General features: G+C 34.7%; 1 protein-coding gene across 1 annotated transcript in view; it reads right to left on the minus strand.

Moving 5' to 3' along the window:
- Positions 1 to 20,480, minus strand: part of LOC111054845 (DNA polymerase delta catalytic subunit) — a 44,642-nt gene that overhangs the window by 7,205 nt on the left and 16,957 nt on the right. Inside the window, exons 7-16 of the mRNA XM_039424910.1 lie at positions 19,378 to 19,544; positions 17,702 to 17,847; positions 17,212 to 17,311; positions 16,409 to 16,545; positions 11,817 to 11,982; positions 9,601 to 9,809; positions 6,036 to 6,297; positions 4,111 to 4,206; positions 3,171 to 3,308; positions 1,091 to 1,263 (exon numbers count right to left, since the gene is read on the minus strand). Coding sequence (XP_039280844.1) covers positions 1,091 to 1,263; positions 3,171 to 3,308; positions 4,111 to 4,206; positions 6,036 to 6,297; positions 9,601 to 9,809; positions 11,817 to 11,982; positions 16,409 to 16,545; positions 17,212 to 17,311; positions 17,702 to 17,847; positions 19,378 to 19,544 — 1,594 coding nt within the window. The remainder of the gene's footprint in view (positions 1 to 1,090; positions 1,264 to 3,170; positions 3,309 to 4,110; positions 4,207 to 6,035; positions 6,298 to 9,600; positions 9,810 to 11,816; positions 11,983 to 16,408; positions 16,546 to 17,211; positions 17,312 to 17,701; positions 17,848 to 19,377; positions 19,545 to 20,480) is intronic.

Below are 20,480 nucleotides of genomic sequence, written 5' to 3' on the forward strand. Positions count from 1 at the left end.
AAAATCAAGTGACGAAGCAGTGTGTGATTTTATAACCTTTGGACAACATAAACATTCTATCAATTTTTTGGAGAGAAATAGTACAGGCTCAGCCTAGTTTTCTCTCTAATGTCATATTATGATATTTTATTTGAATAAAATATCTTTGGAAATTAAACGCAGGATAATGCTTGGCAACCGTGCGTTCTTTGCAAATAGCAAACTGCTCAAGTCAAAACTCCTCACTAGAAACACAAAAATGAAGATTTTCAGAACGCTCATAATACCAGTTGTCACATATGGATGTGAAGCATGGACGATCCTGCAAGAAGACTGCAAAGCGTTACTGGTGTTTGATGGAAAGCTGGTTAGGAGGATGTACGGTCCAGTACATGAAAATGGTGCATGGAGAATAAGAAAGAATGCCGAAATAGAAGCTATCCTGCAAGGTAGAAATATTCTCCGGTTCGTCAAGACAAGAAGAATAGGGTGGCTTGGACATGTTGAAAGAATGGCCGATGAACGAATGCAAAAAGGAATGCTATATAAGAAACTGGAAGCTGTAAGAAAAATAGGGAGGCCGAGGGTTCGATGGATGCAGGATGTGGAGAGAGACTTGAGAGCGATGGGAGTGAGAGGTTGGAGGCGAAAGGCAGCAGACAGAGACGCTTGGAGGCAGATTGTGGAGGAGGCCAAAGCCCACATTGGGCTGTAGCGCCAGGATAAGTAAGTAAGTCATATTATGATTATAGTGTTTTGTAACAATAAAAAATGAATGAATTCTCATTACAATGCTTATATCAAGACTAAATTGAACCTCCTAAAGAAAACTCTCAGGTCTAAAACTAAAAGGCGTTGAACTACTTTGAAAACATACCTCTTTGAATCATACCTTTGCAAGCTACTTTGAATATCCCGTTATCAAAAAAACGACTGTAATAGAAAATATGGACAGAATATGAAGTTATTTGATTGTTAATCATTTTTACAGATCAAGACTAATTAAATAACCATTTTATTTCAAGCTTATACGGTCTAACGATTCTTTTACGTATTTAAAGTACGAGAAAGTAATATATTTATAAAACTATAAAGAAGCGTGTATTCTCACCTGTCGATCAATAACTTTTGCAGGCAAGTGTTCAACATGTTAGCGACTAGAGGGCAGTTATCTCTTCGAACTGTTTCAAGACCTTTGCAATCCATTTTATCATACGTATCAGTTCGAGTGAAGTAGAGGCCAGCATACCGTTTCTTGTTGATCAGCAAATACGGGAAATAAACCTGCAATTGAACGAATACATGCGAATTTAACAATAGACTTCATTGAAGAGAGTTTTGCATTAAACAATACATTTTTAATAAATTAGGAAAAATTACAGAACTCATTAGGAATGTGGAATTGTAACTAAAGCCTGGTTTTCATTAGTAGAGTTAGGCTCAACTCACACTTACGCGACTCAGGTCGAAAAGAGACTCGACTCTAGTCGAGAGCATGAGTTTCCAAATGGTGACACTCAGACCAGTCGACTCCAGTCTCCGCGACTGACACCATTTGGAAACACATGCTCTCGACTAGAGTCGAGTCTCTTCTCGACCTTAGTCTCGTAAGTGTGAGTTGAGCCTTAGTGGTAAAGCTCCCTGGGCAAGTACTAACTATCTTGTAAACTTTCCCAATGAAAACGTTCTTGGTAGAGTTGAGTGGGATAGTACTCTACCACTTTCCTTCCCCCACCACCGCTTCTCACTCTACTCTACCACTACTATGCTAATGAAAACAGTCTCGAGCTAGTAGAGTAGTCAGAGTAGAGTTCCGTATTGACATTTTAAGGTTAGTTCTGTTCACTAGACAACACACTTTACCTACTATTCTCAATTGTAGTGAAAACAGTTACTCGACCAAGTAAGTAGAGTAGAGTTAGGTTAGGTTAGGCCAGTTACTCGACTACCAACTCTACAGTGAAAACCAGGCTTATGGTAGAGTAGGATTGATTTTTCTCAGTGATTGCACTAAAAAGTCCATCTTAACACTGCCTCTCAGTATAGGAACCGCTTTTGCACTAATTTATACCGAGCAGCACAATTAATGCCTACAAAATTTTCTTTATTTTTACAAAAAGTGCATAATTAAAGTGATCTGGAGATAAAAAGTATGGTGAGGGTAACATAAACCTACAAAATAGATTGTAGGTGAAGATAAACTTGGCTTTCTCAATACCGAGAAATCTCTTGTCACCATTTATTTCCATCTAACAATCTCTCACATCTATTGCTGATTTTCTTTTCTTTTAATCTATTAAACGTTACATGGAAAGTTATAGTTTTCTTTTCTCTTCAATATCTTTCTTCTCTGACCTTGCTTACTGATAAGATTTTTCTTTGGTATTATTATTATTATCATTAATATATAAATAGATATATTATACTTATTATTGGCTACTTCTTGTACTGTTACTTATTCCCCACACACAGATTCGTCAATGTGGGGAAAATATTCACAAATTTGTTTTTAGATATGTTGTCTATGTAAATGTATCTTGTGTCTTGTATTGTGAATTGAATAAAGTTTTACCTACAACAGGTAGGCCTGTTGCTCCTCCACCAAATTATTTTAAAAGATAATTGCGTATCATTGAATCAATAAAAGAATCATGAATCATATAAAAATATTCAACATCAATTGAGGTGAATATGGAAAAATATTTTTCTATTGTAGCCACTTCTGAGGTAATCAGAAGCATTACATCATGATTAACTATGTAAGTTCATCAGTCTGTGATAAATATTGAGGCGTATTTGATTTATGAGTTTATTGAGGTGAATATTATTTAAAAAAAAATAGTTTGGATTCGAGACCTAGGAATAAATAACAGGAGACGGGATAGTATACTAATAATTAAGGACTGACAATTTTGTGAAGTGAACAACAACAAGACTTAACCTATTTTGGACTATACGTAACCTTATCTAATTTTGGGAGAGGAATAGCACAAGGTTACCTTATTTTTCTCTCCCTATCATTTTGATGATCTACTTATTGTATGAATGAAGAATAATACTACCCATACTTGTAAACAGTACAAATAAAAGACAAGGATAATATTGTATATAGTAGTATGAACATGTAAAATACATCACATGAGATAATTCATAGAAGAAAGGATGAATAGAAGAATAATTTGAGAAACTACCTTTTCGAATTCTAATTTGATAGGCTTGATGAATTTTTGTGTGACGTATTCAGCTGCTTCTCTACCCAGTTCCATAGCTTCCTCAAGGGTTTTCACTCCAAATTTAACCATAACTGAATCTGTATCACCATAAATGACCTGAAACGAAATGTATTTTTCATGTATTACAGAATCATTTTTTTTCAAATCCACAAATATAAAAGAAATTTATTTTACCGTATTATGAATCCTAATTGTGAAATCAATTCAATAAATAAGCAAAAAATCAACTCAATTCAATCGAATACTAAATTAGTAAGCATTGAAAATACAATACTACAAATTGTTCAATTTGAAGAATACAAACTAATCGATTTTCCAAATACCATTGAAATAGTATCTTACGCCACAAGGACGGGAAGGGGCCTTTTGCAGGCGAGAATGATGTTTCTAGTCGAGGCGTTAGCCGACACTAGAATTTCATTCGAGCACTGCAAAAGACATCACGTCCAAGTAACGTATACTATTTTTTGTCATAATAATCTAAAGAAGAATAATTGAGGAATAGAAAACATTACTTGCTTGTACTGACATTACTACATGCATTCTATAAACATAAACTAGTTTACAAATTCCGAATCAGGAATTTTGTGGAAGTTGACAAAACTTCCACCTGGAGCGCTGAAGGTGGTTTTTTTATAGCAGTTTTGCTGTTCCTATTTCGGAACTAGGGAACATACTCGACTGTAAAGAAAACATATTATAGTTTCATTACAGTAGAGTATGCTGTAATGAGAATCATTTTATGTTCATTTTTTCTGCAAAGAGCTGTTTACCGGCTTGATTTCATGCATGGAAAACAGCTGAAATGAATGACTATGACAAAAAGCAATATGTACTAAGTCAATTTACTGACATTTGAAACAATTTTTAAAATAATTTTCAAATGACAATGCCTCACATTTGCGTCATGCTTGTATCCATTAGCAATGCAGTAGCGCTGCTCCACCTCTTGTTTGGTTTGCTCAATCATAGCACGGCCATATGACGTCACACTCTGCACAAATACATAGATTTTACAATAAATTGTCATGTTAAAATGAAAGTTCTCATAATTTATGAAAAATAAGATATTATAGCTACAAGTCAATTCACATGAAAATGATTCATTACTGTCCACCTTTTATTTAGTTTGCTCAATCATAGCAAGGCCAACTTGAAAAAATCGTTTTACTTTCCTTGCCCTACTACCATAGGTAAGGAGAGTATTGCTTTCCAAAAAAAATTAAGGTACCCCAATTTCAAGTTTTCTATACGTTTCAAGGTCCCCTGAGTCCAAAAACATGATTTTTGGGTATTGGTCTGTGGGTGTGTATGTGTGTGTGTGTGTGTATGTGTGTGTGTGTGTGTGTGTGTGTGTGTGTGTGTGTGTATGTGTGTGTGTGTGTGTGTATGTCTGTGAACACGATAACTCCATTCCTAATTAACCGATCGACTTGAAATTTTAAACTTAAGGTCCCTATACCATGAGGACCCGACAATAAGAAATTCAATAAAATTCAATTCAAGATGGCGGAAAAAATGGCGGATAATTACTAAAAAACCATGTTTTTCACGTTTTTCTCGAAAATGGCTCTAACGATTTTCTTCAAATTTATATCATGGATAGCTATTTATAAGCCCTATCAAATAGCATAAGTCTCATTTCTGGGAAAATTTCAGGAGCTCCGTAATATTCTTGAGAAAAATGGCGGAAAATGACTAAAAAACCATGTTTTTCACGGTTTTCTCGAAAACGGCTCCAACGATTTTCTTCGAATTTATACCATGGATAGCTATTTTTAAGCACTATCAACTGGTTTAACTTTCATTTCTAGGAAAATTTCAGGAGCTCCGTAATATTCTTGAGAAAAATGGCGGATAATGACTAAAAATCCATGTTTTTCACAGTTTTCTCGAAAACTGCTCTAACGATTTACTTCAAATTCATACCATGGATAGATATTCATAAGCACTATCAACTGGCATGAGTCTCATTTCTGGGAAAATTCCATGAACTCCGTAATATTCTTGAGAAAAATGGCGGATAATGACCAAAAACCAGGTTTTTCACGGTTTTCTCGAAAACGGCTCTAACGATTTTCTTCAAATTCAAGCCATGGGTAGCTATTCATAAGTCCTATCAAATGACATGAGTTTTTTCCTTGGAAAATTGCAGGAGCTCCGTAATATTCTTGAGAAAAATGGCGGATAATTACTGAAAAACCATGTTTTTCACGATTTTTTCAAAATAACTTGACCGATTTTTTTCAAATTCATACTCTGTATAGTTATTTATCAGCTCTATTAACTGGCATGAGTCTCCTTCCTGGGAAACTAATAGGGGGTCCACCCCATCCTTGAGAAATGGACTTTGTAACCTCCTTCTCGTGCATGAGGTAGGTAGGTAGAGCAGTTCATAAAAAGAACACATAGTCGAGATATTTCATCTGTAGAACAGCTGTTTTGACGACTTTAAAAAAATGACGACTAAAAAAATCATTGAATTTCACAATTTACACAAAGGAAAAAGTACTCTGAAAACAATTATATATACACATATACAAAAGTCTGATCGTAGTTTCGAATATGAGCAAGGAAAGTTGTGTGAGTGTAACACACCAGATTTTTTAGAATTATTTTCATGGCAAAATACTAGTTTTTCTGATTCATGAAAAATTAGAGCAATATGAATATTTATAGTCACAAGACATATCACATAACGATCAATTTATAGTAGCAAGAGTAATAGTGATTCTCGCTGCTAATTAATATAGTAAATATCATACGTTTAACATAGTATTTTTGTTGCCAAAAATTGAAATACAATTTGAAGAACAAACTTACGCCAGAAATTTCGAGACACGGCAGCTTGCCGACCTGGGCTCCCGTGAAGCCATATACAGAATTGGCACTGATCTTCAGGGCCAACTGACGTCCGTCTAGCACTTTCTGTTTGAATGGATCTGTTTCTTTTTTCAAGTCAGCTTTTGCCTTTTTACGCGCAGACAAAAGACTTTCCAGAATCTCAGGCAGCAAACCTTTCCTCACTGATGCTTTCACAAAATAGTTGTTGGCTGGAGTTTTCGAATACTGGTCGGGAGTCAAACTGCAACAACAAAAAAAAAAAACGTATTTATTCGAATAAATAAACAAACAAATACATTATTTAGACCATAATGTTCTATTTGATAATTATTGATACACATCGAACAACATAATTAATTTCAAAAATTATCATTTTGTGAAAGCTGTAAGGAAAGGAATCCGAAACTTTTCTCTAACTTTCCAATGATATTGAAATATTTAAATCTAATAGAATAAACACAGTTTTATTAAATTATTGAGGAGTTCAACAATATCAATTCATATTCACCAATTTTATCATGAATATAACCAAGTAACAAACTCAGAAAGCTTGTATAAATAGGAGGAATTGACAAGTAGTAGAACCGGTATCAACAAATCACTTGAATGATGTAAATTAACACGAGAATAACATAAAGTTTTAATATGTAAGAAGAATAAAACTTCAATAGAGAATTGTGGAGCATGGAATAATACTGTCATTGAAAACTTATCACAGAGCACTATGCGTTTCCCAAATAACACAATTTTCATTATTTAGGTCCAGAATGTTTTCAGTGATAATTATTGAGGTAAACTACACATAAGAGTCGGTCTTCTATGAGTTTTATAAATAAAACTGGGTTATTATTCAACTCCTTCTTGAATATGATGATGCATTCTGAGTTTAAATATGTTTTCTTTTCCACTATTCTGAAAATGAATCAAACATCTGAAGGTACTAGGTAAATTAATTGTGAATTTGATCTTATGTGAAATCTCTTCCATTTTTACTTTCCTTGCCTATTACCATAGGTAAGGAAAGTATTGCTTTCCAAAAAAAATTAAGGTACCCCAATTTCTAGATTTCTATACGTTTCAAGGTCCCCTGAGTCCAAAAAAGTGGTTTTTGGGTATTGGTCTGTGTGTGTGTGTGTGTGTGTGTGTGTGTGTGGTGTGTGTGTGTGTGTGTGTGTGTGTGTGTGTGTGTGTGTGTGTTGTGTGTGTGTGTGGTGTGTGTGTGTGTGTGTGTGTGTTGTGTGTGTGTGTGTGTTGTGTGTGTGTGTGGTGTGTGTGGTGTGGTGTGTGTGTGTGTGTGTGTGTGTGTGTTGTGTGTGTGGTGTGGTGTGTGTGTGTGTGTGTGTGTATGAGAAGAGAAGATCTAACATCTTCCGTACGTTCATGATGGGTGCGTGGGCGGAGCGACTGTGGTTCGATGGAGGAACGAGGGCGGTACGAGGGCGGAGCGTGCTCGGTGCGGGTCGGAAGTGCGTATATGTGTACGCAGCTATAGAGTGTATGTGCGTCTGTGAACACGATATCTCATCTCCCAATTAACGGTATGACTTGAAATATGGAACTTAAGGTCCTTACACTATAAGGATCCGACACGAACAATTTCGATCAAATGCAATTCAAGATGGCGGCTAAAATGGCGAAAATGTTGTCAAAAACAGGGTTTTTCGTGATTTTCTCGAAAACGGCTCCAACGATTTTGATCAAATTCATACCTAGAAAAGTCATTGATATGCTCTATTGACTGCCACAAGTCTCATATCTGTAAAAATTTCAGGAGCACCACCCATCTATGCAAAGTTTGATTTTAGATTCTCAATTATCAGGCTTCAGATACAATTTAAACAAATAAATTTTAGTAAAAAAGATTCAGCATGAATATCTCTACAATTTATGTTCAGTAAGATTTTCACCTAAAATTGAAAATAAGCTCGAAATGCGAGAAAATAGGATAATTTAATTGCAAACTGTTGTCAACTGTTGATTCTATCAAATCATTCACTTGGAAAAGATAGCAGACTTCGTGTGTCTGCAGCGCTATTGTCCTGTCACCAGCTGTCTCAGATCTTAAGGTGCGTACAGACTTTCGCTCTGCTCCGCAACCGAACGTCACTCCAGCAGAGCGATTGATGATCGACCGGGGAGCAACAGTGGTTCGACCGGGGAACGCGAGAAGATCTAAGATCTTCCGTAACGTTCATGATGGGTGCGTGGGCGGAGCGACTGTGGTTCGATGGTGGTACGAGGGCGGTACGAGGGAGGAGCGTGCTCGGTGCGGGTTGGAAGCGCGAATATGTGTAAGCAGCTTTAGAAAAGCAGATTTGATATGTTCGGGAACACTAGCGTCAGTTGATCAATTTTCATAACGGCAAGGAAATTGTGTGAGTGCGCCACACCAGATTTTTTATTTTACTACTCAATCTAGATGTATGACAAAATATGCTTGATAATGGCGAGAATCGACCGAAACTAGTCGGGTCCAAAAATATCAAAGAAAGGGTACTAGTAATTCTTTCTAACTAGTAGTTCTGTGAACAGTAGACCTCACGCAGAATTCTCATCCACAAGTACCTGGTAGAAACTATAGACCTTATGGAAATACAGCAATAGACTGGCTTCTCCATACATCTTTGTAATCACTTGTCAGCTGATTATTATGATGAATAATTCTATAGTCTGATTTTTACTCTAATATTGGCGTATGAACGAGGCTCCTTTTTCCTTTTATATTATCCTTGAAATGCAAAATCTCCAAGAACCATGTATATACGTCGACACGCGATTAAAAAAGGAACACACCTGTCAAATTTCATGAAAATCTATCACCGCGTTTCGCCGTAAATGCGCAACATACAAACATTTAAACATTAAGAGAAACGCTAAACCGTCGACTTGAATCTTAGACCTAACTTCTCTTGGTCAATTAATCTTTCATGTAGCCCGATTAAAATTCTTCAATTAAAAAAAAATACTTTGAAAAACTTATTAATAAGCTAATTGATCAAGCAATCAATAGTCACGTTTCTAAATAATTCAAAATAGCTGAAACTTTACACTATTCTCTCTTTATTTTATTTTGTGTTTAATTTTCTAGTTTTTTGAAATTTAATTCAAACGTGACTATGACAATGACTACGTCTACGCCCCGTTTGGGAAAGCCAATTTTCCGACTCCAGCTGTTTCAAGTCTACAACTAAGCTTAATCCCGAGCTTGGAAATAGGCCCATAATATTATATTCGTATTATTTTCAAACATAATCTATGTTTGAATAAACATAAATTATGTTCATTATGTTTGAATAAACATAATATAATGTTTTTTATTTAAACATTAAATCCCTATTATGTTCAAACACTGTAGAGCAGCAAAACTAAGCCTAATATTCTGTTGTACTTGATGTCATATTCTTTATAGAGATCAATCTTATCTAAATTTGAGAGAGGAATAGCACAAGGTTACCTTATTTATTTTTTCTTTCCCTATCATTTTTATGATAAACTTATACGTGTATGAATCAATAAAGAATATGTATCAATGCTAAACACTCACCCAAGTTGGTCTCTGTTATTTCCTTGCAGCAAAGTGGTGTAGCAAAGATTGTGAGCCATCATGATACTGGGATACAGCGAACTGAAATCGAGTGTTGCAATGGGATCCGCATAGTAACCTTTTTTCGGCTCAATAACGGTTGCGCCTTCGAATTGATCGTCTTGAACACGACTCTGGTAGGTTGGCATCAAGTAATCTTGTTCTTTTGCCTGGAAGTTTCATCATCATTTATCAACATGACAAAATTCAAACACATTTATTTACTAAAGAAAATACTCCTCACCAAACACTACACAAGATCTCAAATGAATATGAAATATACAGTTTATATGAAGGCTAATTCTTTGAGACGTTTTTATGCTTTGTGTATCTGCTGTATGCTAAATATAAACATAAAATATTTTGTTTTTTGAAAAATAGCTAGCGATGAAAACATTTGTCAAGTCCCAGTTGTGTTGCTGTTCTTAATTTTGAGACAAATGATGTTGATCATGTTGCTGATGAATTCAGTAATTCAGTTTTCTCCATCCATGACCAGCACTAACTTGCTGGATAGATTGCGTCATTAGGTCAAACATAAGATCGAGATGGGTGGCAGTTAAAGTGAATTTAAAAAACTCTGTATTGCCTCCTCATTCAGGGAGTAAAGCGGCAGGTTCACAAGCTTTGCCCGAAGCACCCTCTCAAATATCGAATAAAAGGTTTCTGTTTTGTTTGCAGTGCAAAAGGAAATATAAGTTACAATACAAATTAGTATGATGTATTACGGGTGTATTTCGATTAGCCCAGGTGTTCGATAATCCCAGGTGCTCGATTAGTCCAGGTGTTCGATTACCCCTGGTCGGACTTTCCCGATTAGACCAAGACCAGGTATAATCGAACTACTGGGTTAATCGAAGCATTCTGTCTCGATTAACCCAGTAGTTCGATTATACCAGGTCATCTGATCGATACCTGGTCTAATCAAGATACAGGACCTGATATAATCGAGACGTGGGCTAAACGAGACGGAATGTTTCGATTAGCCCAGTAGTTCGATTGTACCAGTTGTCATATATACTGTAATGGCAGAAGCACGAGCACCGACTATACTTATATATATATATATATATAAAGTATAGTCGGTAGCTAATCTACCATAAAAATAGGACCCGCCCGGCTGAAACTTATATCTTTATTGTCAATGCCTTTTATAAATCTGTATATTCATGAAAATACATTAAAATGCAATATATTCATGAAGAGCGTTGGAACGTACAACATCGTGTGTTTGCTGTCGAGCGGTTTTTTTAGAAACAATAAATCCGTAGTCACAGTGCAACGTCTTTTCCGTCAATATTCTGACTCAATCCACATTTTCCGAGTACGAACTGAACGAGGAAGACCAGGTGGTTTATTTTTCACCACAGAGCCAGTACTTCTAAACGCTGCAACAATCAATCGGAGTACAGTATTTCAATCAGGCACTGTACCTCGACGTCTAAAATATTGACAGAAAATACAATGCATTGTGACTACAGATTCGTTGTTTCTAAAAAAAACTGCTAGACAGCGAACACACAATGTTGTACGTTTCAACGCTCCATAGCGACTAAAAATGCTGAAACAGCATCGCATGAGCCGTCTGCCAACGTTCGTTCAAGAGTTATACCCCTCCTGTCGCCGAGTACTAGCGGTTCGAAAAAACATGCGTTTCCTTTGCACCACTCTGTATAAATAATGCATCATACAAATTGTATTGTAACTTATATTTCCTTATAATCGCTAGAAAAATTTCAAAAAACCAAAAAGAATGTTTATATTTAGCGTACGGCAGATACACATCGTATAAAAACGTCTCAAAGAATTAGCCTTCATATACACTGTATATTTCATATTTGAGATCTTGTGTAAAGTTTGGTCAGGAAATCATAGATTTGTTTGACTGCTTTTATTTGCTAGTCCATTCAGTGTTGACCAATGTACACCATTTGGAGGCGAGCTAGTGCATATATTTGCATTAATTTTATAAAAAAATAGTAGGTAGAACAATTTTCAGGGTAAAGAAGGTTAAAATTTCAACATTCAATTTTTAAAAAAATCCGAAAATCTTTACCAGGACAAAATGAACTAAATTACAAAGAAAGCTATAAGAATGTACTACAAAACTATGCAAACAAAAATATTTCATTTATAATGAATAATGATGAATTTGGTGAGGGTTGAAAAATTCTAACCTTCCTCAGTAGCTGAGACACAACTTTGATCTGCTGCCCGCGGGTTAGAAGGCTCCCCAACGAGACGCCAGTAACTCTTGCCATTTCCATGTAATTGATAATACACATGAGTTTCTCCAACAACCGTAAAGGCAGGTAGGCGTCTTTCAAGCAGTAGACAGCCAATCTGTCAACATATCGAAGAAATAAGGTTCAAGCTAGTAATAGTTGCAATACAAAACGTAAGTAATAGACTATAATCAAAAGATTTGAAAGCAAGAGGCTCAACTTTAATTGAATACTAGCAAACTACCGGGCTGAAAAGCTCGCTAGTTTCAGGATATTGAAGGCTTTTTATCGCTTACAAAGCTTTTCAAAGTTCCATTCTAAACTAGTACATAGTACATTTGAAAATAGAAATGTCCTTTTTCATTTATTTATAAGGCTTTTATCAGCAGAGAGATCCTTTTGGATGTTCTGCCTTGCCGTATATTACCCAATGTCATTTCCTATTTACACTCAAGTTTATAGGTTAGATATTGGATTCTTCAAGTTTTATCACTAACAATTTACACTTTCACTTAAAAATGAAGTGGAAAATGAAGAAAACTCATTTCTAAAGACAGATTTAAGTTGTTTTGGTACATTTTTGTTTTCCTAGCCTATCATCCAACGTTGCAAGAAATCAAATAAATATATATCAAATATATCAGTGACTGATATTCGCGTGAAACCTATCCACATAAATGTTTTGTTTTTTTTGTGAAAACATAATACTGCTGTTTACATCCGCGATAAGAAAATCATGCAAAGAGAATTTTTAAATTTGAATACCATCACAAACATCTTGTTGGTATAACTATTAAAAAAAAATTAACATGTTGTTGGCGAATACAATTTACTTTGAACTATTTCCTTAACACTTTCAAAGTTATTTGTTATATCCTCAAAAAGGAGGAGGAAGTTAACCAATTCCGCCGACCATTTAACTTGATTTGGGACCAAAATTGATTTAAATTTCAAGTCAATTTGTCAAAGCGTTCTCCAGTTTTCGTAGATAATACTGTAGTGAGGTCCACGTTATAATGGCAGTATTTGATTAACATTGGTGATGCTATCCTTGTCTATCATTCGACAAAACAGAGAGCACTATCCTTCTCTAGCTCAGCAACGTTGCCAAATCAGTTTTTAACAATGTAGAGATATAATTAATCAAGGCAGACGAACGGCAACGCTGTTCTTCTATCTTTATTCACTGCTATTATAACGTGGATCTCACTATAGTGAGAATGAAGTAGAATTAAAAAAAAAGTAAACTAGAAACTCGCTTCGCTAGTTCAATAAATAACTATCAGAAGCTGAAACAACTCCAGTCAAAAGTTGGAGACTGTTCCATGTGCCACCCCAATTTACACGGTCACGCTAAGCCTATACAGCTCACTACACTAATCTTGATTGGTATTGCTGATTAAAAAGTTTTCCGACTATTGGGGAACGATTTAGCGGGAGTGTTCTCAGAGCTGGATTTACTGATTGGTGCCGACTGAGCACTGATATTATTGATTTATAGACTGTCCCAAAAATCTCAGTTTCAATATCTAATTAAGTTTCATGCAATTTCATCCAAATTCAGCCGACGTACAGAAGTAATCATTCACACCTTTCATTTAGTTTATGAAATTTACAATAAAATTATCTCGAATTCGACACACAATATACCTGCAATAAGTACTGATTTAAGATTTTTAAAACGAGTCATATTTTCGGAAAAACTTAAATTTTCACGATTTGATCAACTTTATTTTTCTACAGTTACCAGCAACGCTGCAGGCGTGTGATTAGCTATTGTGAGGTCCACGTTATAATGGCAGTGGAGAAAGATTGAACAACGTTGCCGATCCTCTGTTTTGTCAATGCCTTCTATAGACGGTAGTTTATACAGGTTTATTGATGTAATATTAACGGTTCATTCTAGTTTAAAATAATCAATTAAATAAATTTTTTAACCATATAACCATTATTTATTTATTTAATTATTTACATTACAATATGAGGGCACCAGGAAAGATACTTCCCATAATAGCCCTCTTGACACTAAAGAAATTACAATTCTAATATATTAATAGTATATATAATATAGTATAAGTCTAATCTAATATAGAAAAATATAGAGTGATAGAAACTAAAATAATTTTTTACCTAAAATAGAAGATGATAACGAGGGGTATGACGATGATGATGATGATGATGATGATTATGATGATAAAGACGATAAAGATGACGATGATGATCATGATCATGATCAGCAAGCAAGAAATTATATTTTCAATAATTTCATAATTAAGATGAATTAACATTTCACATCGTTAAAAGACGATCTGGTAACAGAGAAAAGCGAGAAAGAGATAGCGCTATCCGCTTATTGAATGATAGACAAGGATAGCAATGCCATTGCTAACCAAACACTGCCATTATAACGTGGACCTCACTATAGTGGTAATAGTTAAGGGACTGCTTCTGTGCTCAAAAATCTTCAGACATCAAATTCTGAACTGAACAAATACTGACTGCTGATGTCACAAAAACTAGTTCATCCATAAATGCAATTTGGGCATATTGCAAGTAATAGAAGCTAACAACCCCGATTTGTGGTAACGCTCCTTCAAAACATGACATCACTTCAAGACGATGTTTTGATTCCACTGTTTTTAGTTTATTCAACTCCAGTTCCATCTGTGATATTAACTTCTTTTTGTTTTTAATTATTTAGACTATATTACATGTATATTGTAGTGACATTCGTAATGTACTTATGATGTGTATTGTTTGATGTGATGTTTATGACCTGTATTAATATTGTATTATATACGATGCATAACATGATAAATAAAATTGAATTGAATACTGTATACTGCAGCGTTATCCCACAATACTTCTTCAATAATTAATATAAAATTGAATTCAATTCATTCGTTCGTGCGTGTCAGGTGATAGATAATTAAATGCCTAAATTAAAATAGAAGTCCACTGTTTTAACAGCTTCGTCATTGAATACAAAGAGGTATTGTCGAGTGCATGCTGGTGCAAGACAGCATTTTAAGAGGTGGTCATCTGACTGGATATCACCACAGTCGCAGTACGGGTCCTCAATCTGCCTCCAAGTTGTGCGATTTTCTTTTGTGCAGGCTTTTGAATCCAATAAAGTAACTTAAGTTTTATAACTGGGGAAGTTGAATCCATGATAAAGACGGATTCCCACATATGATATCTGAGTTAGTGACAGTTACAGTAAAATATAATTCCCAGGAACTCTTATGGGACTATTCTCACTGAGCCCGTGCGAGCGAGTATGAATAGTTCCATTAAAACTTATGGTAATAATATTCTCACTACTCTGGACCACTAGTTACTGGCTTTGTTTACGGAGGTAGTGACTGGACACGTTCACTGATTCCGATATGTGAGAATCCTACAGCAAAAAATTGTTTGATATATTATCATATATTAACAGAGAATTGTAGCCAGATTCCTAAAACATAAAAGATTATCATTAAAGATTAACGTGAAGGTAGTTAACAGGCATAAACTGACTTGCAACTTTCATATAAGTAGATTGACTTCTATTTTTAAAATTTCAGAATCCATGATATAGGAAATTTACAGGAACTTAAGATAAAATGGTGTTTCAAGTCACAAGGACGGGAAGGGCCTTTTTGCAGGGCAAGAATGATGTTAGAATTTCATTCAAGCCCTGCAATAGATTTTCATGTACACTATTCTTTGTCATAATAATCTAAAAAAGAATAATTGGGAAATAGAAAACATTCCCTGCTTGTGCTGGAGTTACTACATGCATTCTATAAACATGACCTAGTTTACAAATTCCGAATCAGGAATTTCTTGATTGTAGTTGACAAAACTTCCACCTGGAGCGCTAAAAGGCGTTTTTTGTACCAGTTTTGCTGTTCCTATTTCGGAACTGAGAAACATACTCGACTGTAAAGAAAACCTATGATTTTATTACAGTACAGTATGCTGTAATGAGAATCATATGTTTATTTCTTCTACATGTGAAACAGTTGGAATTGAATGACTATGACAAAATAGTTATTTGTGCAACTAGTGCGCAAAGTAACAGTTTGCTGCACCGAAAGAAACCGAGCCGTAGGCAAGGGCGGAATGGTTTGTTGAGTGCAGCAGAGGAACTTTGCGCACGTATTTCACATTAAATTTTTCCTACAATTACCATTGAATATGAAATGCATCAAATGTTTTTCTGTGTAATTTTATTATTGATAAAAACCTTAATCCTAAAATCCTAAAGTCCTCGTTGTCCTTGGTTATAATATATAATGTAATAATTTGCTCGTTGTGCTTCGTTGCACCTCTGCTCACTATAGCAGCCACAGCAGTCACTGTTACCAACTTCATTTTGATTTTGCTGCACTGTTGCTCCATATAACCTACTAAGTATTTTGCGTTGCCATGTTGCAAATCTGGAGTGCAGAAAATTTTTTCCCGCACTAGAGCGGAAAAGTGATTCTTTGCGTTCTGTAATCAGTGCAGCAATGGCCACTTTTCAACGTAACTGTAGGAAAAGAATAATACAGTACCTTCGTCTTGTTTGAGGTGTTCCGTTTTGCAGATCGCTGATGATACTGTGGTGAACGTCTTCTTTTTGCTCTTGCAGAAAATGAAAACTGACGGCATTGAGAGTGTAAGATCGCAGTTTGTAGTCACGTATTAAAGCCTACGACATCAAACCGAACAAGAAAAACTAAGTGTTAAACGATTGTATTGATAAACTGATTGATACATGCAAGCATTCCCTTACAGATTTATTGTTTTTTTTTCTTGTCAATTTTGTAAATTTACTTATTTCTCAATGAGAAGGTAATTTTAGACTTGAAACATGTCGTGAACATAATAATAATTTAAAAGGATACTCAGATTTATATTTTTATTTATATTCCCTTACATAATATGATGTTAAAATTCTCTGAATTTGCTACTCAAGAATTAATTTCAACAGGATATTTGTTATAGAAGTAATGATACTATAGTAATAATGCTAAACATCTCCTAATATTATATTTGATTATTAAAATTACAACTAAAGTTAGAAAACTCATATTCATATTAATAATGTTTTTTATTATGTTGGAGGAGATATTTCTCAACCTCTATCATTCTAGGATTGATAAATTATATAAAATCATGACGTTAAAAACAATATAAATAGAGTATTACATCTACAAATCACATGAGACTCTTGCAAAAAGTAAAAATAATTCCAGTATTATCGGATACAAAAGTTACCAGCTATAAAATGAGAGCCATGTACTCTAAACTACGTAATTTTATTCTATTGCTTACTACAGTTCTCAATGAGGAGGTAATTTAAAATTTTTCTTACCAAGAGAAGGTCAAAAGGGACTCTTCCTTCAAAATTTATGTATTTATTTTCTCGTTTTCCCATCTGCTTGCTCTGCAGAATTTGATCTTTTATAACTGACCTGAAAGAAGAGAATTTTTTTCAAAAAAAACTTCGTCGTTATTAATTTAAAAATAAAAAAGTGACAGTACTATTTCCACTCAAGGATACAGTAATCACAAAGTATTCAAGAATACATAAGCTACTGCAATTGAAATCGTTTTCGTCTCAGTGAAAATCATGCCAATTGTTAAAAGTTGTTTGGTCAAAAATTGCAGTAAAGTTCGAAAAGTTGCTAGAGTTTTGTAAGTAACGTCGTTGTATGTGTTTTTATACAATCGTTCTGCCTCGAAACAAATTAAAAATGTAACCTATTATTTTACAAATGTTGTCTGAAATTATATATGGGCAAAAAAGGAATAAATCATTCAAATACAATGTGACACTAAAATGAAGGGTGGAGCAAACTCACCTGATATCCTTTATTCTTCCAAGGAACGTGAAATTCTTTGCATTCAGATGCTTAGAACGGTTTATCAAGTAGGGGAAATCAAATTGATTGATATTGTAGCCTGTGATTATGTCAGGATCTACTTCACGGAAAAATGCAGCCCATTTCTGAAAATAGAAAGCATAGGTAAATTAACAAGATAATCGAAAAAGTTGGTGCAAATACTTATCATATGAATTATGAATAAGTTACTAAATTTGGGACTAAGACCAAGCCTGTTGATACAAGAAATAACTTGAAAGATTGGAACGCATTAAGTGAATGAAGAGATAATATGTCAATGAGGCTATATTGAAACTTTGACAGCAAAATGTTCATTAATTAAAATAATGAGTAATTGAGTAATCTATATTATAAATAACAATAGTTATTAATATTCAATAGAAGTTGCACTCCCTCTATTGATATTATCATCAATAACATAATAGATATTACTCTAAGGCTAGCGCCACACGAGCGCACATAGTGCGTCCGTTGCAACTTACTTTTTGACGTCCGTTGTAGAAATACATAGAAGTGAATTGGTGGCAACACACGAGGTACATGCGTACCAAGTAACGGAAGTCGTAACGGACGGTGATTTTTGAGCTGCGCAGAAATGCTACAACGCACGTCGAGACATGCAAAAGTTATTGCTTCGTCTGGTTCAATTGCGTAAAGCCAACTGACGTTGACGCACCACACTCAACGCTCGTGTGGTGTCATTGGCGAAGGCCGCAAAAAATATGTTGCAACGGACGCACTATGTGCGCTCGTGTGGCCCTAGCCTCAAGCGGACTATATTTGAGTTGAAGTCATCTCTATAAAAATGGAAATATAAATTTCTTCAAAGTTGATATTTAAAAAAAATAGCACAATAACTAGAAATAATGTATGAATGTGAGTAAGAGAGAGGCAACCCCTACAAAATTATGTATTACTTTATGTATAAATTATGTAATTACTTGATAGAAAGGTGATTTATACAAAACATTTCATGAATTGTATTGGTGAATATAATAACCGGTAAATACAGAATGGCCAATAAGTCAGTTCACACTTTGTTGCACGCTGTTCTTTTGTTAACTTTATACTCATTGTTTATCGAATAGCATTGTACACAATATCACGAACAATCATCAAACTAAACTGTCGGTCCCGGATACCTAGTAAGCAGTCGTTAGGTCATGTCAGAGGCCCTGACTGTTGTGACCTGAAAACCAGGTCGCTGACACCAGACCTGAGCCAGCCAGGTCACTCGATATTATTATCATCATTAAAACTAACTGTGGTTAACCAACCTAAACAGCTGTGGTTTAATTGAAACACCAGCTGACCTTAAAAATTGCTAGCGTAACTGACTTATGGGCCACTCTGTAGAACAAAGAACACTGTTAACTTTCAAATAATAAGTTCAAAATGCATCCGCAAAATTTATTTGCAACCAATAATAAATAATGTATTAATCAGTATTCATTGTGAAATGAAAAGAATCAAGTTTGGGCGCTCAAAACTACTACTTCAAGACGACCTAACGGAAAAACTAATTCACCTTAGAAATCTATTCATTATTCTCGTAATTTGATGGAATCCAAAGCGAAAACATTTGAAAAATGATACCAGTGAAAAGTTGTGAAAAGCCTGTTGCACAAACTCACTTCAAGCATGTCAACTTCTTTTTCACAGCTGATGACTTGACAGCCGATAATCGGCGCACACGTGTTCAGGGTGAAGACGTTGCGAATGAACGGCTCCGGATTGCCCTGGCACACAACCATGTTTGCTATTTGAATTACCGGGTCGTGATTCGGCTCCGGGAATATACCTGACAAAAAATATTCAAATATAGAACTCATTGAATTCCGATCATCGTAATCTACAACTTTTTTTATTGGAATAAATGTGTTTCCCAAGAGATACTATTTCATTGAACCAATCTTTTTTCTCTCTCAAAATTGTTACTTTTTTACCGTATCTAATTATAATAGTATCATAGAATCAATTTTATTCAAAAATCAACAAAATTAAAAAGGAAAATATTCACAAAGTAAAATAGTGAATTTTTGATACACCAAATAAAACAGTAATAAAATAAAACTCAAATCTTCAACAGCAAATTCTCAAGTACTGACTGTTGCCCATTTTATGAGCTCATTATAAAGCATAATTTTCATTTTATTCACAAATCAACAAAATTACAAAGGAAGAAAATTGTGAATTTTTGATACACCAAATAAAACAGTAATCAGAAAAACTCAAATCTTCATCAGAAACTTCTCAAGAACTGTATCTGTTGCCCACTTATGAGCATCATTATAAAGCATAATTTTTATACTCAAGAAAGACTTTAGGTACATATTTGAAGTGAAATGAAATGGAAATCCTTTATTAGGCAAACAAGTCCTCTATACCACTTAATCTAGTTAATAATATTTGTAGTTAAGAATGAATTGAAACCAATAACCATGGATATAAAAAATAAAATAATGGATTATAACTAAACATCTACCGTAATAGGTTTGTTGTCATTTCTTCAGAAATCTTCATTTCAAATCATCACTCCTTCACTCAAATCATACTTTCATGACATTTACATACTTTCATGTAATTTACATACTGCCAAATCACTGTCATTCAAGTATTCCAGAAAGTTTCGAATTCATTAATATTTTTAACTAAGGATAATTGTCATATCAAACCACAGACGGTTGGTTGTGCATGGGCAATTATAGAGATGATGAAGGATGAGAGGATCTACAGC

The sequence above is a fragment of the Nilaparvata lugens genome, chromosome 3 (assembly GCF_014356525.2).
Source record: "Nilaparvata lugens isolate BPH chromosome 3, ASM1435652v1, whole genome shotgun sequence".
Classification (NCBI taxonomy): Eukaryota; Metazoa; Arthropoda; class Insecta; order Hemiptera; family Delphacidae; genus Nilaparvata; species Nilaparvata lugens.